This window comes from Carassius gibelio, chromosome B21, assembly GCF_023724105.1.
Source record: "Carassius gibelio isolate Cgi1373 ecotype wild population from Czech Republic chromosome B21, carGib1.2-hapl.c, whole genome shotgun sequence".
In the NCBI taxonomy this organism is placed as follows: Eukaryota; Metazoa; Chordata; class Actinopteri; order Cypriniformes; family Cyprinidae; genus Carassius; species Carassius gibelio.
This window is the reverse complement of record NC_068416.1, coordinates 10,269,473-10,295,842: the sequence shown is the minus strand read 5'-3', so window position 1 is coordinate 10,295,842 and position 26,370 is coordinate 10,269,473. Positions and strand designations below refer to the sequence as shown.

The 26,370-nt window shown below is 38.2% G+C and overlaps 1 protein-coding gene across 3 annotated transcripts in view; it reads right to left on the bottom strand.

Moving 5' to 3' along the window:
- The window catches only part of LOC127985764 (angiomotin), a 30,120-nt gene extending 3,750 nt beyond the window's left edge, over positions 1–26,370 (bottom strand). Inside the window, exons 1-14 of one of the 3 annotated variants that reach the window (XM_052587903.1) lie at positions 26,341–26,370; positions 26,102–26,208; positions 25,878–26,003; positions 25,511–25,561; positions 12,737–12,880; positions 10,151–11,162; positions 9,098–9,608; positions 8,508–8,652; positions 6,543–6,635; positions 6,227–6,372; positions 4,682–4,831; positions 2,716–2,906; positions 1,756–2,135; positions 41–292 (exon numbers count right to left, since the gene is read on the bottom strand). In XM_052587903.1, the coding sequence (XP_052443863.1) occupies positions 41–292; positions 1,756–2,135; positions 2,716–2,906; positions 4,682–4,831; positions 6,227–6,372; positions 6,543–6,635; positions 8,508–8,652; positions 9,098–9,608; positions 10,151–11,162; positions 12,737–12,880; positions 25,511–25,561; positions 25,878–26,003; positions 26,102–26,141 (3,241 nt within the window). In that variant the 5' untranslated portion in view covers positions 26,142–26,208; positions 26,341–26,370. Of the gene's footprint in view, positions 1–40; positions 293–1,755; positions 2,136–2,715; positions 2,907–4,681; positions 4,832–6,226; positions 6,373–6,542; positions 6,636–8,507; positions 8,653–9,097; positions 9,609–10,150; positions 11,163–11,948; positions 12,010–12,736; positions 12,881–15,409; positions 15,807–23,997; positions 24,516–25,510; positions 25,562–25,877; positions 26,004–26,101; positions 26,209–26,340 lie in introns of those variants that run through there. The other 2 variants (XM_052587904.1, XM_052587905.1) reach the window with 2 other exon arrangements.

The following is a 26,370-nucleotide window of genomic DNA, read 5'->3' as shown; positions in this document are numbered from 1 at the left end:
TTATCTGTAATATGTGATTTTTTGTGTGCGTGTGCTGTACCGGCGATGCGGTCTGGTATGTAGACTGGGCTCGGGCTGCTGATCCGGCTCGGTCCGGATACGCTCTGCAGGGCAGGTGTGCTTGGCTTGCTGGCCTCCTGACCCTTTTCAGTCTGGGTGCAGCTGTCTCTGCTGCCGGTCTTCGAGTGTGTGGCGGCTGGCATGGGGGTGGAGGGCAGGACTGGAGATGGAGAGGAGGAGATGGACTCTGTTCTCAGAGAGTCACCTCTGAACTCTGGGCCGAGCAGAACACCTGGAACACGAAGATTAATACATTATACATATTTTGCACTATATTATGGCTGCAAACAGAGTTTTGGTGATAAGTGAATAATTTACTAAAATGTCTCATTAGAAATGACCATCAACCACAACTTCCAGACACCATCCATTATTTTATTTTTTTTATCAAAAAAATCGGAATCTGTCCATTTTATTTTGATCAGATTTTTTTTGGGGGGGATTTAAAACATTTAGTAAAAACATAGGGCTGTCAGTCTTATATTTTATAATCTACTTTACTTGATGTGTCAATTAATCTAATTAAGCACAAAATAAGTCTGACTGTGAAAATACCTACAAAAGATTATTTAAAGCTATTTTTGTGTTAAATGAGAAAGTATCAAGTAGACATTACATATTGTAGCTATAGAAAGAAATATTTGATTAACATTTAGGCGACAATGGCCTAACATAAACTACGGAACAAAAAGAAAATAATTTGAGAAACATCTCAGTATTTTTTGTTCACACAATGAAAGTCATTGGTAAACAAAACAGCTTTGTTAACAGTCTTTTTAAAATACATTCTTTCATGTTCCTCAAAAGAAAGGTTTGAAACAACATGAGGGTGAGTAAACGATAACAGATTTTAAATTTGTTTTGGTAAACTATCCCTTTATTTTATTATTATTATTATTATTACTATTATTATTTTTATTATGAAATGATACCTTACATAGGAAACTAAATCTGCAGACAGGTGGCGGTAAATGTCTTTAAGAGTCATTCATTAATTCGATTCATTCAAAATACATTCAGAAACTAATCACTGCTGTACATTTATTGTGCTTGAAATATAACACAGTATCAACTTATTTATTGAACTTTTGTATAAAATCATTTTTAAAGGTGCTGCATGTAAGTTTTTGACTCTACTAAAGCATAAAAATACCTTAATATGTTTGTAAATATTTAAGAGACACACTTGTTTATCTGAAAAACAATGATACAGTCAGTTATTCTCCTTTGAAAATGTGCGTTCCGTGTCAGATTGTCGGTCTCTCTTTTGGTTTGTGAAACCCGGTCAACGCCAGTTTACTCAATTTTATTTCGGCACCACAGGTTTCCAGTAGGTGGAAAACAGAGCGCATTTCATTTAATTCATCATCAAGTGCGTCAAAAATATTTTTTTGCACCAATATCTTGAATTCTGGAAGCATAACTGCATTTATGGCGTTGTTGCCCAGCATTATTTTTGTCAACAGTCAACTGTATGAAATGTAAGATGTTGTACAGGTTTGGGGGCGGGGTCAGTGCATTAACGGCGCTAAAATATTTAAATCTTGTTATTTTATCATAACTAATTAAGCTAACGCGTTAAACTGAGAGCCCTATTTATTTTATTACTTCTTTGGCTAACTTACAACTGGGGGCTGTCTGAGGGTTGAACAATCCCACAGCAATGCATTTCAGATCTCTTTCTCATGAACTTACCCAGACTGCCCTTCCAGCTGCGGTCTTCCCTGCGCTCCTCTGTGATGGGGCTGCTTCCGCTCAGACCCATAGAGTGTGAGAGCAGCCCGGAGCCGCTGGAGCTGCCGGTGCCCATAGCTATGGACATGAGGGACTTGGAGGGCCTCATGGCAGGGGCGTCTAATTTGCTGGCCGGTTCTTTCCGTGAGCGCTGATGCAGTACCTTTATCATGGCGTCCTTCTCTATGATCTGAGCGTGCAGGTTCTTGATCCTGCTCTCCATGTCTAGACAGCGGCGGTTAGCCATGAGGATCTCCTCTTCTTCTTTCTGGATACGTGCCTCCACCGAAGTGTCGTAGCTGCTGCTGGGGGAATGGCTGATGATGGCAGAGGACGTGTCTCTGGATAGGTTAGAAAATAAACTAATATAAAAACCAATGAGGAACTGAGTAGATTTCAAGTAAAGTTTCACTAATTACTTTTATTTTGTAGTTTGCTTTTAATTATAGTTAAGTTTCAGTTTTCATTAATGGTTATAGATAATTTTACTTCTGTTTTTATCTTATAGTAATTTAAACTTTTAGTTTTATTTTAGATAGTTTCAGTATTTGTATAGTAGTCATTCATATTGTCACTTCAAATGTTATTAAAAGGAATTTAATAAATTAATAAATGTTCTATTTTGCCCATTTGTACTGCAGTGCAATATAGTTTAAAATTAGTGTTATTGTTATGCACACTCACAATTTTAATGTTTGAATTCATTGATTAGGATTAACCTTTGAGATCTACCATCTCATTTTCGAGGGGGTCCAATATATCCATTTATGCATTTTAGGTCCAATAATGTCCATTATGTCCATTTTAGGTAAAAAATATATTTTCATAGTTAGTTTTCAGGATGACAATGTTGAGGAATCTTAAGTAACTTTCTAAATGTCTTACATTGTAGGCTTAGGGAATAGAAGTGAACTTGTGTACCTCTGTGTGGCCACAGAAGCAGCGGCGTCCAGCGCGAACTGTCTCATGACACTCTCCTCCAGGTACTTCTGCTCCCATTTTGTCATGTCGGCCTCCAGGGCCAAAATCCTCTCCTCTTTTTCTCTCAGGTGCTCCATCAGAGCTGCTGTGCTAAACTCAGGACTAACTGGGTTCTGAGAACCACCCTGCCTCTGTGTGAGAGAGAGACACAGAGAGAGAGAGAGAGAGAGAGACAGACAGACAGAAAGAACCATTAATACATTTTAGTTCAATGTATCAATTCTGACTAAAATGTCATTAAAAATATATATGTTTCCCTATTTTAGCTAGTTAAAATAACCCAACTGGCTTAGACTAAAAATCTATTCTAGGGTTACAATCAATGCAATCCAATGAAAAATGTATTTTATGACTATTGAGCACCAAGCAATACTATGCATAGCTTAGTAACATGCTAACATCAAGCTTTATCAGAATCAGTTTGTAGAAGTGTTGAGTCTCTTTTATAGAGGGATAAAAAAGACTATGTAAAAATCAACAATTTTACAAAATATTTGCATATGCAGTCTACTTTTATATACTTTTAGACTGTGACTTCAACACCAGTAGCTTAGCAACAGGCTAACATCAAAGTAATTGCAATACATTTTTTCCCCAAATCACTAAAGTGCAAAACTTGCATAAACAGCTGCTTCTAAAGATTGCATAAGTCATGTCATTCGCAGAGCTGATTGCCTACACAACACAAATAATAAACCTTAACCTTAAGTTGGTGGCTAATCCTGATAGCATTACTCGGCCACATACATAGTATTTCAAAACACTAAACTAAATCTGTCTTTTCTTGACAGATAACGGAGTTGATCAAGTCTATTCGAGGCAGATTTTGCACTGAACTTGCAGAGTTTCCTGTGTGGAAAATCCAATGTTTTGTTGGAGCCGTGTATTTTATGTTTACTATGTACTTTGCTGATTAGCAACGTGCTAACTTTCAACTCTATTGTAATCAATCATGAGTTGAGTATTCTCGATGTGGAATGCACTTGTCCAGTTTTGTCTGGAATGTGTCCTAGACCACCTCCTGAATTGGTTTGAGAGATCGGATTTAAATCCATCTCGAAAGCGTTTCAGAGGGCATTTACACACAGTGTTTTAATGATCAGATAGCTTTGCAATCAGAGAAAACGCCTGAAGTGATCAGCTGTAAACAGGCTCTAAGATTTGAATACTGCTGATTTAATGTATTTTATTCGGTCCCATTTTATATTAGGTGACCTTAACAACTATGTACTTACATTAAAAATAAGTATAATGTACTTATGTTCATATTGAATTGCAAAAGGTTAGGGACAGGTTTGGTGGTATGGGTACAGTAGGTTAACAGTGTAATTATAAATGTAATGGCATGCAGCATGTGTGTACACAATAAATGCATAGTATCAAATGGTTAATTTAAATGTAAGTACATAGTAATTAAGGCCACCTAATATAAAGTGGGACCTTTTAATCTCATCTCAAGGTTGTTTCAGGTGTCCTGGTTGAAGGAACACAACAGAGGAAGGATGTCCAGTGTCTGGGCCCCTAATGAAGAATACAGCTGTCTGCTACTCCTCCTCTTTGCTCAACATGCACATTAACAAAGGAGGATGAGCTGCAACCTTTCCTCCAGATTTGGGGTCAGTAAAAATTGGACACATAGGAAGAGGGTACACAATAAAACAGATCATCTCGACAATGACAGCATGAGCTCCTGCTGCCTGCAGCTGGGACTCATCCATGTATGACTTTTGTGTGTGTAGAAACAGTAATTGGTTGCGCTTATTGCAGTTTAAAGGGTTTTCAAACTGGGTTCCAGAGATATATAGCTGTCGAAATAACTAACAAATGATTCTGGACCAGAATGTGGTCAAATTCCAAATAAAAGTCAAAAGTTTGATTAATTGAGAATGGCGTGTAAATCTCTTACCTGTTGCATTCGCAGTGATTCGAGCTCTCTCTCCAGTCGTGTGCGTAGCCGATGCTCAAGTTGTTCTCTCTTCTCACAAGCAGCTTGAAGCTGTGCTAGAGCCTGCTGCATCCGCTCCACCTTCTCCACATATACCTGTTTTTTCTTCAGCTATACAAACAGAGAATGCAGATCATATGCTGCTGCTCACGCTGCAACCAGAAGACCCCATCCACCTTACAATGCCTAATTGTAACATTCAACCATCTTTTTTTCTTCTTTACAACTCTCAAATCACCAGTGGTCGTAATTGCAGCCAAAACGAATGCCTCAGTTTAGCTCAGGAGGGGACAACATAGTGAGAGAGAGAGAGAGAGAGAGAGAGAGCACAGAAGTATTTGGCTCTCGTTTGGAAGCGGTGGGTGGAGAGGGCAAGAATTCAGCCATCTTCAAGTCCTTTCATGGCAGACAACTCAAGAGGCTTTGTTAGGAGAACAAGCGGGCGTTTGTGACAGGGCAGAACAAAAGTGGAACGGCCCGGTGCATTTTGGGACGCAAGGGTGCGTGCCCCGTTCAGCTATGGCCAATAGGCCATCTGGGAGAACGCCAAAAGAGCTCAACCACAGACTCCAACTGTTACAAACACTCAAGAGCGGAGAACAGATACGTCAATGCTACTTCGGTTAGAAGGCTTTTTTCTCGCTTTCTCTCCCTATTGAAGCTTTTTTTGGCCTCAGTAAAGGTTGTGCGGTTTCAGAGAAAGTTGCAGCCAGCGGTTCACTTGAGCTTGAAGATCTTATCTGCAGCAATGACGAACTGACGGGAAGGGCTTCAAATAACTTAAGAAGGTTGAGCTTAAACATTGTGGTGGAGTACCACAGGGATGTGTTTAAGGATAAGTGGGTTGTGACTCAATGAAATGTCTATTTAATGCTGGTTTCGATAAAGTACACCCGCAACTTTGTTTATCAACAATAAGAAACTCATAAGCAGAAAATATTTACAGATGTTAATTTAGTTCCCAATCTGTTCTGCTATATTGTTCAATGGTCAGAGCATTCTAAAAAGCAATTTGTGAAGTATCTGGAATAGATCAAGCCCTGTCTAAAATCTGCTTCAGTGAAAGGCTGCCTAACAGGCAAACTGCTCAGCCCTTCATCTGGATGACAGTATGATTCAGCAACTCCCTTACCAAAAGTAAAAAAAAATAATTACGAAAAGTCAGAAGGTCTTCCAGATTTCCTTAGCTCTGAAAGAGTAACACACACTGTGACCACAAGGGGGAAGGGAACACATATACATACATATGGTCACAGAAATCATAGAAAATGTACATTAATTTTCTTGACATGCAGGTAATTAAATGAACACCAGACGAGTGAGAACCTGAATGTCTGCTTTGTTCTGTCCAAATTTAAAATGCATGCTTGTTTTTTACAAAAAGTAGCTATTAAAAAGCGTGCATACAACCTATACAAATTTAAAAACACTATTGAGTGAATAAAAGCATGTAGAACTAATTGCTAAAATTGAACAAGGGTACCATTGGTTATCAATGAGCTCTACCTCCTCCTCCAGCTTGACCACTTTGGCTTGGGCGTTATTCAAGGCCTGGTCACGGATCTCTATGTGTCTGCGCTGGTCCTCGTTGGTGGAGCGAAGTGAATTAAACTCGATATCCTGCTTCTCCTTCTCTCTTTGAATCTCTTTAACTGATAAATGAATGAAATGTACATTCAGAATTGTATTTTACAATATATTACAACTACATTTGTGCTTACAAATGAATGGTGTTTCAACACAAATCTATGGTTAATTTAAATGATCACACTGTCTTCAAGGAATTTTAGCCAGATTTTTCTAGATTTAGAGGTCCACTCACTCTGAGCCAGAAGCTGTGAGATGGTTTTGCGATTGTCCTCGGTGCCTTCACACTCTTTTGCAGCAAGCTGCTTGTTGGCCGTTTCCATTCGCTCTATTGAAAGAAAGAGACAATACAATCATACTTTCCCCTAATTTTATGGTTCAAAAATATCACAATGCTTCATAAAGTTTGGTCACGTGCGAGAGATTAAATCAGTGTTACCAAAACCAGACCATCTGTGTCAAACAGATTTTATACGCGGATGTATTCATGTGAAAGTTTATATGACCTCTCATCACAAAATGTGGTTTTGTAACGACAAAGCCTATTCGAAATGCTAATACCAAAATAAAAATATAAAATTTTCTTCATGCATTTAATAAACGCAACAAACAGCTGTAATTGTTTTAACAGAGGCTTTTGTGCAATACTCTCCATCCTACCAAAACACCCTAGAATATGAAGCTCATATTCCAGGCCTCTTCTCTCAAATGATATACCACTGGGACTGGTTGCTCAGCAAATTGGAAAACAAGAATCTAACAAACATTTTATATGTGCCTAGTTCCCAAAGAGTGGTCTTGATATAAGTCATGATGTGCTGTTAAAACTGGCTCAGAAAAAAGGGCCATTATATAGTAGGGGTTGGTAGTTTTTTGCAATGGCAAACCATTCATCAGGGAAGCAGGCCAAACGTTAAAACAATATTTCCCCCTGTGTTAAGTCAACCAGACTGTGAGACGAGCATTCCAGAATCAAATGCCTTTTCCCCCACTGCACCTTAGTGCCTCTCAAAAGAATTAAGATTCTAATCTAGATTTCAAATATAGATGAGAAATAACATTTCTGGTAGAAAATTATGCTACAAGTAATTACAAGAAAATATACAAGTAATGATATCATGGAGTTGTAAAACAGCACACTTCAACTTTTTCTTTTGTTCACAGAACAAACATTTTAGGAAGACAAACAGTTAGGATCGTGATTTTGTTGAAATCGCTCACCCTCAAAATGAGCAAGAGTAATAATGATGGATGCCTTAGCGAAAAAAACTTTTACTGATGGTAAGAAATCTACTTTGATAAAATCTAGGTTTGAACAATAGCAAAAGTAGTATATCAAGCTACAGAAAATATGAGAAACATGGGGTGAAAGAAAGAAGGGCAAGAGAGAGAAGAAAAATTTGCTGTAAAAATCTCTGGGAGCTCCCTGTGGACTTAAAGTCTGGGCATACTGCCATAAATCAGGGTTTCTCTGTTCTCTGCTGGACTAAAGAACACAGTGAGGCATGATCATAGAGGTGGCCACACTCAGGCAGAGTGGGCCTGCTGACAGCAGCAGAGGAATGATAGAGAGAAACTATTGCTTTGGTTTGGACTGCAAAAGATACTATACAGAGCATGTGATATCACACAGATGAAAACAAAGTAAATGAAAATTAAAATGCTTTGAACTTGGATAAGAATAAGGAGTCTCTTTGAATGGAAAGGACCGAATGTTGCAGCCTGGTGTGAGTTTACTGCTAAACATTCAAATACTCAGCTAGTGCTTGCTGAAGCAGTTGCAGCTCCCTTCAAAAACCATCCACCTTCCCCTATCCTACAGGGTGATATCATGCATGTCATATATGGGGGGTTATTTCATACGTGTTATATGTGCAGCAGCAGTATTTCTTACACGCTCACAACAGCACGTCTGAGGATGTATCTGACTCTAATCCAGTAATCCATTCCACTCTTGTCAGCCACAAACAGATTTGCTCTTACTGATTTCTCAAACATATTACAAAAAAAAAAACATAATATTTACATCAAATTGGTGCACTATAAAATAAGAACAACACAAATATGCTTTGGTGTCATTACGTTTTCATAAGATTGTGATACAGTGGCAAGTTACAATTCATGAACACTACTTTTATAATAATCTCCTATAACTCTCTTAAACACTGTTTTTCATTGAATTATCCTGTTGTGTGCTCACCTCTTAGATCCCTGTTGAAGTCGTGCATCCTGCGCACCTCCATCTCCAGCTTATTTCTCATGGTCTTCTCGAGAGCTTCCCTCTTTGTGGATGATTTGGCCAGGTTCTCATAGACTTCAGACACCATCTGGATCTCAGTCTCCAGCTGCAGAGTTAAGAGAGAGCTTTAACATTACTGAGGCCTTACAGAAAATAATATAATTAATACGTGTTTGGAATTCAAAAGGATGTAGTATAGAAAGCTGCCTTGCATGAAACACGATAACTCCAAATCTTCAACACTTTCATATGAAAAATGGTAATGGTTCTCATGCCAGAGTTGGTGCTGGGCCATCTGGGAGCCTATTACGGTGTTTCCCAAACCTGTTACTGGAGGCACACCAATGCACCACACTTTCAAACTCTTCCTAATTAAAAACAACTGATTCAACTCCTCAGCTCTTTAGTAGAGACTCCAAGACCAGAAGTAGATGGGTAAGATAAAGTGACATTCAAAATGTGTACTGTTGGTGTGCCTCTGGGAACAAGATTGGGAAACACTGGTCTTTTGCGAACTGAAGTTTCCATTGACTTGAGAAAAACAAAATCACCTTTTGCAATTTGGACACCTTCTCCCCACACACTTCCAGCTCTTGCTTAAGCAAGCGGTTTTCTTCGGACAGCATATCCACCATCTGCTGGGCACGGGCTAGCATGGCATAAGGATCTCCCTGCATGGAGTGTGGATGTGGGTAGTGTTGTCCTGGACTCTGTTGCTGCTGCTGCTGGGGGCCCTGTTGGTGGTACTGGTGCTGATGCATGTGGAGGCCCCTGGGAGCTGACCCATAATGATCATGAGGAAATGCGTGGCTCCGCTGATGTGGAGGGTGACTTGGACCATATGGATCCCCCTGGTGGGAACCAGGCCCCTGTGAGCTACGAGCACTGGTGAGGAAGTGCTCTCCCTGGTGACCCATAGGTGGATGAGGGTGGGAAGAGGCCATGATGCTGCTGAGAGTGGCGGACTGAGCACGGGAAAGTGAGCCCCCTGACGTAACAGAAGATGAAGGGCTGTGGTGATGGACAGACCTTTGAGAGTGACTTGAACTCTCCTTATTTGACCTAATGAGAGCAGAGCAATAAATAATATTCACATATTGATTACAAAAGTTTTGTTGACCTACAAATAAATGAGGCCGATTTACACTTGCATATCCAACGGTTTCTTGTATGAGATTAAATCACAGTTGGAGAACAACGACTTGTCCAAAGTGGAAACTACGCAATGCATTCCAACTGTTCATAAAAATATTTTTTTCACGGGTCAACATTCCTGGTTCTCTGAAACATAATGGAGAAACTGTCATGTTGTGACATGCTGTAGATGATTATTAGAATTTGATATGCAGTATTTTGCTATATGCCACACACTGGCTCTGAGGTGAATGAATTCAGGGAAACAGGCAAAACTGGCTTTTCCCATAACTGGTTTCCTGACAACATGTCCCAGCATCTAAGGGAAGGGTTGTCTTTTAAAACTCAGCATTTGGAATTTTTTTAACTGAATAGTCAAGGAATGCAATTTGTGTTTCAAGGTGTATCACTCTAGTTCCCACAAAGAATCCCAAACATAGGCCACACTGGAGCCTTTACGTTACACTTACCGGAAAGAGCCATATTCTGGTGGTGGCTGGTAACGGACATGAGGAATATCAGCCCTAGCTGGCTGGCTTGTGCCACGGTGGTCTGGGTAGAAGTGCCCAGGCTCCTGGTGCTGAGGCTGATGGTGCTGCTGTTGTTTGGGTGGAGAGGGCATTCCTTTAAAAGGGTAGTCTGGAGGTGGGCCTCTGTGTGGGGGCCCAGTGGGTTTATAATAGTCTCCAGGAAGTCCAGGTGGAGGCAGCTGGGGAGAAAGTGGTGAACTGGTAACAGGCGCATGGGCCTTGACCCCACTGGTGGCCAGCGAGAGCTGCATTAGTCTTTCGCTGAGCGAACGTACATGTCCTTGTTTAAGATCCTTTAGCCCATCATCCTGGTGCACTTTGCCTCCGTTCACTCTTTGCACCGTAGGCCTGCCCTCTGGGGGTCGCACCTTAGGGTTGCTGACACCAGTCACATAAAATGCAGCACCCACTGATGGGGGTATCTGTGGTTGAGGCTGCTGGGGCTGATGGCCACGGAAATACTGCGACTGCACCTTGGCTTGGTCATAGGTGGGCAAGTCTTCGGGATTCTGCCCTTGTCTACTCACACAGCTTCCACCACCTGACCCCGTGCCTCCACTGCCAGTGCGTGTGCTAAGCTTCTCCATGCCGCTGTCGGCCTGCAGCTCCTGGCCTTGAGGCTCCTGCCTCGCAATGTGAGAGACCATGGAGTGCTCATCCCCTGGGCTGCCAGGGCCCGGGTATCCACTTATTGGACCTTGTTGTTGTTGCTGCTGCTGCTGCTGTTGCTGTTGTTGTTGTTGTTGTTGTTGCTGTTGCTGCAAGGCAAGATAATTTCGGCCCTCGCCATAGCGCATTTGCTCCTGTAAGAGCCGCTGTAGAACCGTATGGCCACTACCACTACTGCTGCTAGCTGATGTGTCCTCGGAAACTGAGGCTGCCGCCCTCATTTCCAGCTCCCGTGACCTGCCTACCTCATGGAAGGAGGAGCTTCGGGCACGGTCCACACTCCCTGCACACAACACCAATGAATGATTAGTGATAAATTTAGCCACTAACTTTTATCATAGGCTGGACCATAAGTGTATCAAGCTGAAAACAGACTGAAGGAGACTGACAAATCTTCTGCATGTTTTTAGAGAAATGCTTGAAATTTCAGATCCCAACTGTCCCAGACTCTTCACACATTGACATCTGGGCACCACAGTCATGAAGTTTAACAATTTATGACACCAATTCCCAGTATATATGGGACAAAGGTAGAACTCTGATGATCTTTAGCCACTACTAATTACTATTAAAATATAAATCAGGGATGAAAGTTTCTGTATTGTAAAGAACGGGAGCCCAGGGCCAAGGTGTTGAAGTCCACCAATGATGCAAATCATATTACCAGTACCATATATACACCACATCTCTGTACAACTGCTCCATTTCTTTAACATGCATTGCAGTTGAGTCATCTGATTATCCAAAGCTTATGTCTTAGTTCCAAGCCTAAACCCCAATATCCCTACTGTATGCTTGAGCTGTAGACACTTAGAAATCACACAGAGCAATTAAAAAAACAGTGAGCTGTTTAAGCATACAAAGCCATTAGGTGAAAACCATTCCATAACATTTAAGCCAATGTGGGGTATAATGTGTAGTACCTCTACATCACTACTGCAAGGGTACTGTCATAAACATTATGTTTCTCTAAATGGTGTTAGTCTGGAATGGTTGCCACCACTGGCCTTCGGTTTGCAGTTTAGTGTTTATTATACCATCTAAAAAGTAATGAAGGGTAACTTATTACATCTATTGTTTTCTGATATTCCTCGCATTCTCAAGGAGGATGAGGCTTTTTTCCGAAACATCTGTGGTGAATAAATAAATAAACGTAAAGTGAGTAAGAAACAGAGCCATCAGTGTACAACTGCTTTCCAAACTGGAAAGCCAGAGAAAGTGGAGACAGAAGATAGTGTAAGAATAAAAATACAGTTCATAGTGGCCCACCCCCAACCCCCCATACTTCAACTTCCACTTCCTGTCATTCTCCAATCTTTCGCTCACTGAGACCTCCTCAGAGTCAATGACAGGGATGGCCACAAACAAAAGCAGGATGAGAATGTGAAATGCCGAGGTCGCGAAAAAACTCATGGTTAAATCAACTGAAATGATGGCTGATTTTACTGTAGATGAACATCTAAAACGGTCTCTATAAGATACCTGTCAGCAGATATAAAAATATATACATGTGTTTACACATAACAGTTTTTTCTGGGACCTTCATCCAGGAATATAAAAAAAAATAGCTGGACAAATCTTAAGCTATAGAATTTCTTCAAACACCTTTAGAAAAAAAATATATATATATATGCCATTGCTTTTATTAATCACTTTAAATGTAAAATATAGCCTATATCACAGGACATTTTAAGTGATAAAATTATATCCAAAGAGGTTCTACATTTTGGTAGATGGAATCACAGGGTAGGATGGAGCCAAGCCAAACTGGACTAACATATAACATTTAATACTTATTTTTGTCCCATTGATGTCCACCCCACCCATCTAGGCTATGGTGTTCTCAAGGTCACCTACCTCTGTGGCTGCTGTAGACGCTGTCGTGTGTCAATTCTGGCTGCTCATGGTGCTGACAATGGCTAGGGTCACTGGACTGAAGAAGCTCCTCAAGTTGCTCCAAAACACACAGCCGGTCCGCAAGGTCCTGGACGCCAAGCCACTCTAGAACAGGAAGGCACTCTGGCGAGTTAGAACAATGGGGGTGGGGTCCAAAGACAACCAGCTTTTTTTGGATTGTAGAGAGAAATATATTTCATGTGAAAAATAGGGGACGTGAGTTATGTTTGTTTCCTGATTGAGACAGGATAAAAAAAACAGCCATTACAGCCATTAGGGACCACACTGTAGTTGTGTAGCTAGGTGATAGAAAATACTATTTTCAGCTACTGGACGGAGACTAACACGAAATTCTTACACACAGATAAAATAGTTTAAGGGATCTTTTCCTGATCAGCTGGAAAAGATGGCAGTGGTTCAAGTTCAACTTTATTTAAGGATATGCATAGTTTTATGGGACTGGCATTAGCTACATAATACCAAAGAAAATTGTAACATCAAATTATAGTGTGTAATTTTAATGCTTTGGGGACTTGCAAAAGTCTTCAAAAAAATATATTAGATTAGCTCCCAAAATGGATATATTGAAAACAGGTCAGCGATATTTTGCACAAATCTAAACCCTCTTTAGGCCATTGAGATTTATTTGGACTGTGACATATTCATTAAAATCAAGCACATTTCCCACCAAATTCTCATTACTGTAACACAGACTTACTTTTGAGTTTTTGTTGCTAATTTCAGATTTATTTTTTTGTTGTTGTTTACTTTAATTACAATAAAGTTACTATAAAAGGTTTGGGCTGTCAAATTTGTGGTAATGTGTGACACATAAATGTTATATATATATATATATATATATATATATATATATATATATATATATATATATATATATGCTTTATTATTTAATTCCCATCTCATCCATAATTTTCTTCAAGTAAAATATAATTATTACAGGACTCAGAACAGGTTCAAGGAACGAAAACAAAAACCAGAAACAAACAAAATTTTGAAAGGAACAGAACCAGAAACAGAAATGAAATTACATTTTATAGTTCTGAATAGAATCGAAAATTTGAAATGACCATTTACTGGTTAATAACGTTATTTTATCATTCCATATAATATTTGAAATTTGCAGTCAACCAATCATGAATTCAAGTAGTAGGGCATATATGCAAATGTGACACTGATGAGTTTTCCAAGGATAGTGTAAGGACTCAACAGATAACACACACCTTCAGCGCTTCTGTGAATGGATGTGAATGGAGTAAAAAAAAAAACTAGGCTTACATCAAAGGAATAGCCTATATTGGCCTAAATATATTTCACTTAAATCATTGACAGATGAAAGAAATGAAAGAAAAAAATGTGATGCGTTTCTGTTCATTATTATTACGCGATCCAAAGTTTACGGAAAGTAAAACGAGACGGCAGAAAGTAGTTTTTATTATTTTGCAAATGCTTTTATTTTACAGTTTTATTTGTCTTGCAAACGCTTGACAGTTTTGAATGATGTCTGATAAAATTGTCTGCTAAATGCATAAATGTATTTATTTAATTTTATGTCTTGCTTGTATACCGTTGGAATTTTTTTTTTCATATATTTTAAAATATTTTAATGTCATGTTGTATGGCTATAAATAAGCACATCGGGTGAACAGATTTTTTTTAGTAAAGAAAACGCTGTACTTTATTATTATCATTATTATAGGCAAATAAAAAGTTTACGAATAACGTAACTATTTTTTCTAGGCAAATTGGTTTCGGAATAATAATAATAATAATACAGAGGAACGCAGGAACAGAAACGATAAACATGAACTGGTTGAATTTTTTTTCAAGCCCTGATTATTTATTTAGAATTTGCCCAGGTCAGAGTGAAATATGACAGGATATATTCTTGAAAGGTTTTGTGCGTTTCACTCATATTTGTCTGTTGACAAAACCTAGAAACTCCCTCTCTTTCAGACAACACATTTTTAAAAGAAAACTCACTACAGAAACTCTTGAATCACTCACATACACAACTTCACATTGCTATGAAACAATCTGAATCATGCAATAAACCAGACCCCTCTCTAATACGCCCCAACCTCGGCAAAAACAGAAATAGACTACAGATGCCTCCTCCCCTCACACCCCTGCTGACGCTTGAACTTCAAGTTCCTTGACTGTTTCAGATAAACAGTTTATTCCACAGCCAGAGTGCCCAGAAGTGAATTCAGGGAATCTGACATGCCTAAAAGTCCACAGATAGGGCTCCTAACCAAAGTTTTCCAAAGTCTCTGACCTCGGAGTCTCGCCATGATTGTGTCAGTGACACTATCTGTTTACACTTAAAGTCCTGACTAAGGTATGAAGCATGTCAAGCATGATTCCCAGAACTACAAAACAAGGGGGAATGTTTATCTATCCTCTTAACTTCATGAACATGTTCCCTTTAAATTTACTACCTACAACGTCCATATAGAGCAAACGCATCTTTTGTCTAGACTTTGAATAAAGTTCAAACATTATCATGCAAGTTGAGTTTGAAGAACTTGGCACCCCTTTTATAGTACAATCAAGACCAGAAACTTAAGCTATTAAAAAGCTAAAAGATACACATTCAACACAAATTCAACTCACAGAGTTCCACCTCCTTTCCACCAAAGACGTCTTGGATGAGAAAACTCCACTGAACTCTTCTAACCGTTGACCAGTTGTCTTAAGCCGTACTCCTTTGTTCACATGCTTAACGACACTGCTGCACTAAGCTCGTACACTGAACTAACTAATGCATTCCATCAGGTGTGGCTGTAAGGATAGGTGAGCTGGATCACTGCCAGTTAATTACACACCTTCAAACCCGCCTGCTGCTGTTAACACTCCAACTTACATCCAAATGAGTAGCGATGATGAGAAGACACTGGGTGTGCGATGCATATCTGAAATCTGACGAATATAACGGTTGAATAAAAGTAATTGTGGTTTATACAAATTATTTCGCTTTGAAGCTTGCCCAAAACCTCAAAAGTGTCCAGTTTTATTTAATCCAGATTATCGGGTTTGGGTTTACTGGAATGTCAAAATAGTTTATTAACCATTTCAAAACATTTCACTTTCACAAGGGGCTTCTGATCTCGCTTAGTGTGCGGAGATGTTTTACCCATTACTCTTCAATTTATGTATGCTAGAATAATCCAAATATGCATTACTAGTTGAGATGTTGACGTAAACATTGATGAGCTAATAAACTTCATTGGGGTAGACGCCAGATGAGAATGAAAACAAGACATGGGACGAATTTACATGGGACATTGCATGCAAAAAGTGTTGGATAGAGAGTTAGTGACTATATAACATCTACATTTGATTACATTCATGCATTTGACCTTTGTTTCATAGCGGGAGGAGCGTTCAAAAAGGGATCATCTCATTAGGGGGCATTTGTCTAACTGGACTAGTCAGTGGACTAGTTGATTAGCTGACCATCGTCAGCCATCAATAACCCTAACATGTTGTCAACCAGGTCAATTTGGGGAAAGGATCCACCTGCTGAGAAAAGTTGAGTAATGTAGAAACAGGTGGCAAACGCAAGTCTTCTGATAAGAACTATTACACCTGGCTTGTCCTAACACAGACAGCAATTATTCCTTCCTCATATTTCTAACCGCTGCTGTCTATGTCTCTTTCAAGAGCAACCAAACAAAGCCAAGAGCAACACTGGTACTGGGCAACAGCTGAAAGAGTGCAATTAATTAAAAAAGGCTTCATCCTCTTGGATTTTTATTAAAGAAATGTCAGTGTTTGATTTAAAAAATGATCTCCACTGGTGTGCAATGATCTTTTGATTAAGTTGAGCAAACATTCTCAGTTATTACAATCTCACTTCCTTGACAAAAAGTTATTTGGATATATATTATTATATAAATCCTCAAAGCGGTTTCAGAATGTCTGATTTTAATTGCAGTGATAGCTGTAGTGAATAAGATCAGATCATTCAAAATAGATGTATTCCCCCTATGTAAGCTTGTTTCTGATCGTCCAGAACATTCTGAATGGACGCTGATATTGTCTAAATATTTACATTTCATGCACAAGTTTCCCAGGGCCCCCATGCAGACAGTGTTTACTCGGGTAATACATCAGGAATGTGGTACGGGGGCAGGTTTGAGTACAGGCCCGATGCTGGCAGACTATCAAACAGCCTCTGACAGTACGCTCCTTTCCTGCCCTCATTACACTGAGACACTCCAGGTTCTCAGTACAGCGCTGACAGATGTTCAGGTTAATATCTGATCCAGGTCTGATGTTAATGCTTAACTTTTTAAAACGTTTTGGACTTGAAAACAAAAACAGTTTCTGTAACGGTTTCTTAACTATTAATTTAGGACATGCTTGCTAAACTTTCAAACTATTTCCAAAAATACCCTGTAGTCTGGTTTACAGGGTGACTAATACCATCACATGTAGTCTTTCAACACAAGTCTCCTGTAAAATTTTAAGTCTTTTTAGTCATAAGACTAGAAGCTGACAATAGAATTAATCACCAAGTGGATTTGATTTGAACAGTATTAACCAATGGAAGTCTAAAGAGAACAATATGTACTGGTTTTGTTGTTAGCAAATTAGTGAAAAAAATATTCTTAGAAGCATAATATTTTTGTTTAAATGACAAATTATTTGACAATTAATGACAAAAATTTGATATTGTGTGACCATCAAGCAAAAAGTAATAACAGTTTTCCTTGAAAACATGTCAGCTTACACTGCTTACTCGTGTTTTTAGAAATCTAGTAAAGAGTTTTTTAAACAAATTAATAAATATAATGAAAATGTTCTTGTCATAAAATATCAAAATACCCTCCATGAGGGTTTACAGGGGTCCCTTTTTATGATAGAATTTCCTTTTGTACGTTTTCTTTTTTGTTGGTTGCACCACATGACTTTGATTTGTCGACGAAACATTTTTCAAACATTAATAAAGTGGTTTTGTTAAAACATTTCTCACAATTATTAATAGAGCATTTTATCAAACTACTTGCTTATTAATCTCGTCTTTTTTTTATTCATTATTTTAAAGAGTATTTTTTCTTCATCGTGATATAAGAAGGACAACTGTGTCACCATGATATTTGTTAACTTCCGCAGACCAAAGTCATCTGGAAATATAAAATATGTTCAGCATCCAAGTCAACTGTATGAATTGCATTTTTACAGTTTTTGAAATATGATAACAAATCTGGACACAAAAATTTGCATTGTGTCATTGAACCATACGCATGTTACTATAGGTAAGAACTTCACCCTTTGGTACCACATTTCAGAGAACTGTGACAGAAAAAGAAACAGAAGAAAGACAGATTTTCCATTGCATTTTCTTGTCTTACTTCCCGACCTCTGATGAACATTGCCGCTGGCAACAACGGTAAACCGTCTTAATGCTGACGAGTGGAAGGGCAGCATTCCACAAGGGCTAGAGTTTCACCTGGACAACCTCCTGACATCAAAACTTAAAAGCGGGAAATATCAGGAAGGTGTCTTAAGGAAGAGCGAGCAGCCCTCTGATAGTTAAAAAAAAAGCCACCCCCAACTTTCACAGGCGCTGTGTACATAACAGAGGAGCATTAGTGGAACGTTTCCAGGGGTTTAATAAACTCCAGAGAGCTCGTCCATGTTGAGAGTTCTTTTATGCTTTACTGTATGTAGGACATGATAATACTGACATTACTGTTATGAGTGAAGGAGGAGCTAATACTAAATAAAGCTGCGTGTTTAAAGAGTCACTAAAGAGAATGAGATGATGATGAGGCCACAAGAATGGCATCTTTTTTTTTCTTCAAAAGACAAAACATGTATTGGGAATTAAGGAATTAATATGGCAGTGAAAGATCACTGAGAATCTAAGACAGCTGAAATGTGTCTTTTTATGAACAGTTAACAAACAAGGGCTGTTAGTTGGTGGGCTACCTAAACAAATTGTGAAATAATTGACAATAAAAGAGGAAATGTGCTTGAGCGCAGTTTTCTTTCCAGGTTTTTTATTTTATTTATTTTTTTGTGGAAAAAAGCCATTAGGTTTTGATTTAAGCAGTAATGAACCAAATATTTGCTACATGCTATTGCTAGTCCGTTGCAGGTGCTATTTAGGGGGAGGGACAATCTCATGATCTAATGTAATTGGATAAAAATAATCTAAATGCATGTAGCTAGATAAAAATCCGCAGTCATCAATCATTTTAGTTTGGTTACACGGAAAAGAAAAACTGTACATTTAAAACACGATTGATTGATAAAGCAATTTTGTCAAAGTTTAGGATTCGACTAGCATAGATGTGTCAAAACTAAAAGACATGACCGAAAACCTTTCATTTTCATTTCATGAGATTTTTTACGAACAAAAAGAGATGCACCCCAAACCATAAACTATTCTCACACGCAAATTTGATTCATCTTTTAGCATACATCCAACGAGTGGATGAGACAGTGACAAAGGAACAGTCCGAGAACAAAGCCACATGCAGATAGAGATTAAGGCAGAAGGGGGAATTGAGAAACACATGGCAGGAACTGAGCAGGAAACGCAACATTCCATTCTGGAAAGGTCTGGCGCTGCAACCGTGGAGAAAGCGTAAAGCTCAGCCTCCCCCTGTGTCCATTTCTCCCAGCTAGGACCAATTCTCACACTGCAGGACTGGAAAAGAAGTAGGCCAAGAAACTCTGACACATCTGCTCCTTCTCTCTACCTCGGTTTCCATGTTCGACGCAATATGTCTTCACCGCATTAATTCACCTCCTCCCTCAATTGTGCTGCTTTCTTGGAATTCAACCGTGATTCATTTCAAGGGATTACGTTCTTTTAAACATGTGAGGGGCCTGATGAAAAGTCAGCGCTGAGAGAAACCAGAAGACAGCACTTGGGGCACTTCGGCACACAGTGGACTGTTTTAGGACAAAATACACTTCCTTAATACAATTCTTTATTGGATACAGTTGTATGGCAATACCAGGTTGAATTGGTGACTACCATTATACTACGGTACGCTATTGAAGTATCATTGAATACCATGTGATACCATACATTTATGCAATAAACTTCCATAGGTGAATCTGTGCATCTACCAAAAATGTCCGAGTAAATTATTAAATCATTTTATATAAGGAATATTAAGCCTATTTTAGAACCATAATTTGACATTTATTATCATCAAGCATATTTATTCAACAAATACTAGCATAATGAGATAAATAATCCAAATGCAATGAGATTTTGATGCATGATTGTGTGTAACTGTCATGAATTTAATGCCACAATGCCTCGATATAAATGAACTGCTTCCCAGATATATTACTGGTATGTTTAGTGAGATTTAGCCATATATCAAATTAATATTAGCACAGTATTACTCTCCAATACCATCATTGTAACATGGTGCCACCATAGCATATGCTGTAAGTAAAACTAATACTCCACATTAACTTCCAAACAAAGGTGTATGATTGAGGTTTCATTAATCATTAAAGATAAGCCTTTAAACTTAGCTTGAAGAAATACTGTTATCCGAAAGGTCACCTTTTTATCTTTATTCAACGATAAATGTAAAAGAAAGAGCTACAATAGAGGCCCTGCAAACCTGTGTGCCATTATGGCAGAAAAAAATGCAACATGAGTCACAGAATAACTCCCTCTATTTCTTCTCTTCCTCCATACTCCAACTGCAACAAGGTCTCTATAATGTGGTTTTTTTCCCCCACAAGTCCCTGATACTGGCCCAAGTATTTGGAAACACAGCGCTGCTCCCCTCGACTCCAGCTCAACCCCCACCCACTCTTCCATCCAAAGCCTTAATGAAAAGCATGTGCTAGAGATGCTTCATCTTTCCCACTGAAGCTCTGCACCAGTTTCATTCCCTCAGTAGAGGAAAAAATAAATATTCAGGCCCCCCCTCCCCATTCCCATTTTGTGAGAGAGAAAAAAAATCTATAAAATCTTAAATTTATGACCAAAGTGACAATTAACAGCATTTTGGTCATGTACGACAGATGTGGGGGATGCAATCAGCAAGATATCGGGCAAACGTGTCCAGCGTCTGTACACTTTTAATATCTTTGTAGTGTCTTTGTTAATAAACAGGAAGGTTACAAATGTATTTTAAGATAACATCAGCCTTTAATTTGATTTTTTCATTTTAAATTGGTTAATCACACCTATTTTTAAATATTTAAAATGTATGTAATAGGGGTGCAAATCAGATGCTTCATCTCAATATGATATCGATTCTCACACCCAAAAAAATCTATGATATGATTCGACTCAGGAGTATATCAATCTCTTTATTGATATTATGATATTCTATACCTATTTTACACAAGCAGTTACATTTTTATTTACTCACAAATGCATCCAAATCTAAAATTTGCATATATTTTATCCCAAGTCAGGACACTCACAACAAAAATACAAAAAACACTTTTTTTAAATAATAAAAGAAAAATAAATAACCATGACATCTTATGACAAAAAAGTTATATATGCTGTGCTAAAATGTGCACTATATTAAATATATATAAAAAAATAAAAATAAAGCTCTTCAAACTTAATTTTTTTTTTTTTTTTTTTGGCTGTTACTACTCATAGCAGAAAAAATACAAAGACATAAATGAAATCAACAGTGCTTTTCAGTTTGTTTGTTTTTTCAAACAGTTCTAAAAGAGGTTTTCAGGACCAAATTAATAAAGTAATAAAATGTAAGATATAATAGATAATCCTTACTAAAGTTACAAACGTTATTCAGTCAACAGTCCTGAGATATAGTTTTCTTCGACAGCATTAGTTCATTATTAGTCTGCTTTCACTTTTAAACACGGAATGCATATTGATTCACGTGTTTTCTTTCTCAATTGTTTACATAAAGATATAACCGATTATGTTTACAGGAAATTATTAATATAATTTTGTCAGGATTTGTTCATCCAATTACAAAAATAAAGCAAAAGAGAACTTTAGACAATCGATAGATTGTTACACCCTGTGTGTGTGTGTGTGTGTGTGTGTATACACATACATAAACACACACATACATATATATATATATATATATATATATATATATATCCATATAATGTAATATTTATACAAGGAAAGCAGCACCACTGATGAATTGGCTTATTCAGTCAACCACATGGTAAAAACTCTCCATTTCGGTTTGACAGAGGTTGACTCAGAAAGCATCATATACCTCATTTGACCATCTGGAGTCGAATCAATGTCTGACTTGTGGTGGCTTCCCCCGGTTCCTGATATTTTACATGACACATCCGGCTTGAGCAATTAACATATACGAGTGAATGGCGAGACAATGTACCTCGCACGTGACTGTGTCTGAAATTTAGTGACACATTCCACCACAAGGGTGTCTGACTTTACTGCCCTGAGGTAAGCAGGTACACAACATGCTGGGGCATTGGGTTACACAAGACACGGTCAATGATAAAACTACTGTAATTAAGCACTAGTGGAAACGAAAAATCATTTTGTACCTGAACGTTTATAAACAAAGACATAATTATAAAATATTACAGTTATATCAGGCAGTTTTCCGTTCACAGTCAATTAAAAAATATGTGATTACCATTATTTCTGACAATAGTTTAGCCTTGTAATCACTGTTTTACACATTCGGTTATTTTACTTTATTTTTGCACTTGCAATCAAGCAAATGGATATCTAGGTTCAGCACGGACCAAAATAACCAACAACGGAATTTGACATCAACTTTTAGTTATCAGTTTCATCAACATTCCTTAGTTAGCGTCATGTCCTTTTACCATTTCTTTTAATGGGTGTTTTTGTATTATATATACAAAGCAGATTCCCTCGAGGGGGATGGGAGATGCAGTGTTCTCAGTTGGACACAACATAATTGTAAAACTTCAGGACTTCAGGCTTTTCGGACTTCCAAAAAGCTTAGTGGAAAAGGCAATTGGGTGATTTGGAGGCTGAGTCAGCAAGCAGAACTTTGGCCTCTCTGAAAAAAAAGAGGGAGGGAGGCAGGGGGGCAAAGGAAGTGAGGGATGGAAAGAGATGGAGAGAGAGGAGGGAAAAGCGAAAGAGAGCTGACATTCCTGCACTGTGAGTCAATGCCGCTAGGCACTTTCCTGGCAATAGTTCACTACCTTTACAACAAAAAGCACTGGCTTTCCATGGCACTGTTCGGATAACAGGAAGAGAGAGGAGACCATCCGAATGCTGAGCGTCCAGCTAATAAAGCCGTGGGTTCATTCTGGAAGTGCGACGGACATTTCTTGGAATGTCGTCCATGGCTACCCCAGTAACCCTTTTGGAACTCCGAGTAAACAAGACCTCCCTACATTGAGAGGGAGCACTTAAATGCAAAGCACTCAATGAAAGCATTATGAGGCATGGCCTGTACAACTGCTAGCAATGGTTAAGTAGTAAAGGGCAATTAGTTTCACCTAATAAAGTCTAAGCGTCCCTCATAACTTGGCCTCTTGCTTTGATTTCCAATAACACATGACTGCATTCCTGCCCTATGTAGTGTGCATATCTGTGTCCCGCTCCCCCTCGGCCCTGGGCGACATTCCTCAGAGAAGTGGGGTGACATCCATAAGCAGGGCCTCTAATGATCCCGTGCAGCCTAATTCATTACTTAACATAAATTACAATAGAAAACTATAAGAACAATAGAAAAAGTAAATAGGGTTGACAACTATAATGAATCTTTAAGAAAATGTGCCTTTTCAACAATCAGTTAGCATCTAGCCATGCCTTAAATACCATTTCTGCAGGACAAATACAGCCAACCTTTTAGAAGCTTATATTCATATATTATTAACAGTACACATAGCGTTGATGTATGTCTTAAGGCTATATGAGGCAGGTTGACTTGTAGCAAATATGTCAGCATTGCGCATGTCGTTAGACAGCGTCCTATCAACAAAGTAACAGCATTGCAGAATTCTCATTCACTCCAAGAGGATGCAAACCATGCGAAGTCTGCATTTTCCAAACAAACTAATATACTTATGTCCATACTAAAGTCATTAGGTTTTCAGAGCACGACATTGAGTAAGCCTCATATTTACAGTCGCATACATAAGTTTTGGTAAACTTCTGCAGGCTAAATATAAAACGAGCTCTATTCAATAACAATCCTTGTAATTCGAATTAAATAATGACTGTTTACACTAAACTTCTGTTAAAAGTTATTTACCTTCATGAGTTTTCGCCAAGTCCCGCTTTATTTCGATCTGCCGTCCTACGTCTTTTTAGTCCGTTACAAGTTTTCTGTTGATCCCAAAGCCTCTCACACGCTTCACAGATCGTCAATCCGAGGGGACTTTCCGATAATCTTTGCACTTTTCCTCACATTAAACGCGTTCCCTCTTTCCTGTGTCTTTTTTGAGCCTGTGAAATGTGTTTTTTACTAGAAGTGTGCTGTGAGGGAAGGAATTGGGCTGCATTCCTCTTCAAACGGACTGTGAAGGCGCAGCTACAGCGAAATTTCTTACTCAAGAGTTGTGAGGAGAAAAAAACAGTTCCCCTTTGCAGAGAACTATAAGGGAATCAAAAGGACTTTTTAAAGCCAGGAGAGCCCTCCTTCGGAGAGTTGGCCGATTGTTCCTGTTCTTCTGTTGGCCTTAAGGAACGTCGCTCAAGCAACTAAATGACAAAAAGCTTTTGTGTGTCTTTAAGATCAGGAGCCTGTCAGAGAGTCTTGCGTGTAGCACAAGCCACAGCAGTGACTTAAGAGGAAAATTAGCTATTAAATATTTTACATTTGTGCTTTACTCCACTATAAAGATTTGACTGTAATACTCTTAAACATTAACGTTAAAATAAAATATACAGTAATTATAACTAACTTTACCTTTGGATACTTACTGTATGGCAAACAAGCTTAACTGCAAAAGTAGGCCAGGGCTTAACAACTTCACAAGTTACTGCATTTACAATTTTAGAAAAAGCCTGTATATATATATATATATATATATATATATATATATATATATGTGTGTGTGTGTGTGTGTTTTAAAAGACAAAGGCTACATAAAATGTTACTAACTACTATATTATAATTTACCCAATCATTTCGGCTGAATTAGTGCAGCTGTTGGACAGTCAGATTTTGATGAATGTAAAGTCATCATGTGGCTTTTAATTGTACCACCTTTGTTATCAATACATTTTTACAATAACAAATTGATTTGAATAGCTCAAATAGGCTGAGTTGTTATTAATCTTACATAATTTAATGGCATACAGTTAGGAGCTCAGAAATATAAAGACAGAGTACCATCTCTTATAGTTTTGACAACCACAACAGAGAATTAAAAAAAATGTTTAGTGTATTGTTAATTTTTCTTTGCAGTAACAGCTGCAGAACAATATCCACTGACTGCATTTGCAAAAGCTTAATGATAATGGCATGACATCAGGCGGCACTTAAAAGATGCCTTTCTACTAGATAAACATAGCACACCCTTTAATGGCTTTATCCTTTATTGCGTTCTAAGATGAATAGCTCCACATGTGTTTGAAGTAATGGTAAATGTTCAATGGAAGTGTTTATTTTGGGGTTTTGGATACAACAAAAGATTGTTACTAACAGGCCCAAACCTGTACAATAAATATATTACTGGTGACATTATAAAAAGGCAGGTAATAAAAAAGTTAAAACCATGCCTGAAGGTGTCTGAAAAATGTAAGACAAAAAAAAGTCTTACCTAAAATTGAACCAGTGACTTCCAAAAGATCTAATCCAGAAACTCCATTTTCTGTGAAGGCATAAATAAATAAAACTATGTTTTATTACTCTATTAATATTTTGAGGAGTAACTCAACATATTGATGAGTTAACAACTGTGTTTGAGGTATTAAAACATTTTTGCAAACAAAGTTAAGAGGGAATCTCAAAAGATCATGAGAGTTGAAAACTGTAATTGAGCGCCCTCTTGTGATTGCGCAAAGTTTAACAAAGAAAAAAAAAAGGTTTCCTTAAAGTACAACACAAAAGTAAAATCGACTGTTTTTCATTTGAAAGACTTTGTGATGTAACTCTTTTAGATGTTCGATGAAAATGAATCCCCTCACCCATAAAACTCTGCGCATACTGAGGAAATCCAATATGCTTTATCCATGTGGACACTTGGTCTGGGCTCCAGTCCTCGACTGAAATCATGCTTGCATTTACAATCTCTCCTTCTGCATCGGTTCTTCCTTAGAAAAAAAAAAACGCATTACATAAGTAATTAATAAAACATACAAACAATTAACTAACATAAAGATTTCGACTTCAGGTTATTTATCAAAGTTACTTGTTGAGGTGAAGCGAGTATAAAATCCTATGAAATCCATTTCACTGGATCAGTGGACATGTACAGTAAGCTATTAATCTGCTCTCCATCTTCCACTGCTGCATGTCCTGGAAAAGAAACGCTCACAGTCTTAACTGACTCATTCATTGTACAGTAAAATCTTTACTGACTCGTTGTTATCGTGTGCACGGTGCTATATAACAGATTACTGCGGTTTAAAAGAACAAAACATAGTTTACCTTAATCCCAGAAACTGCCCTGCACTTTTC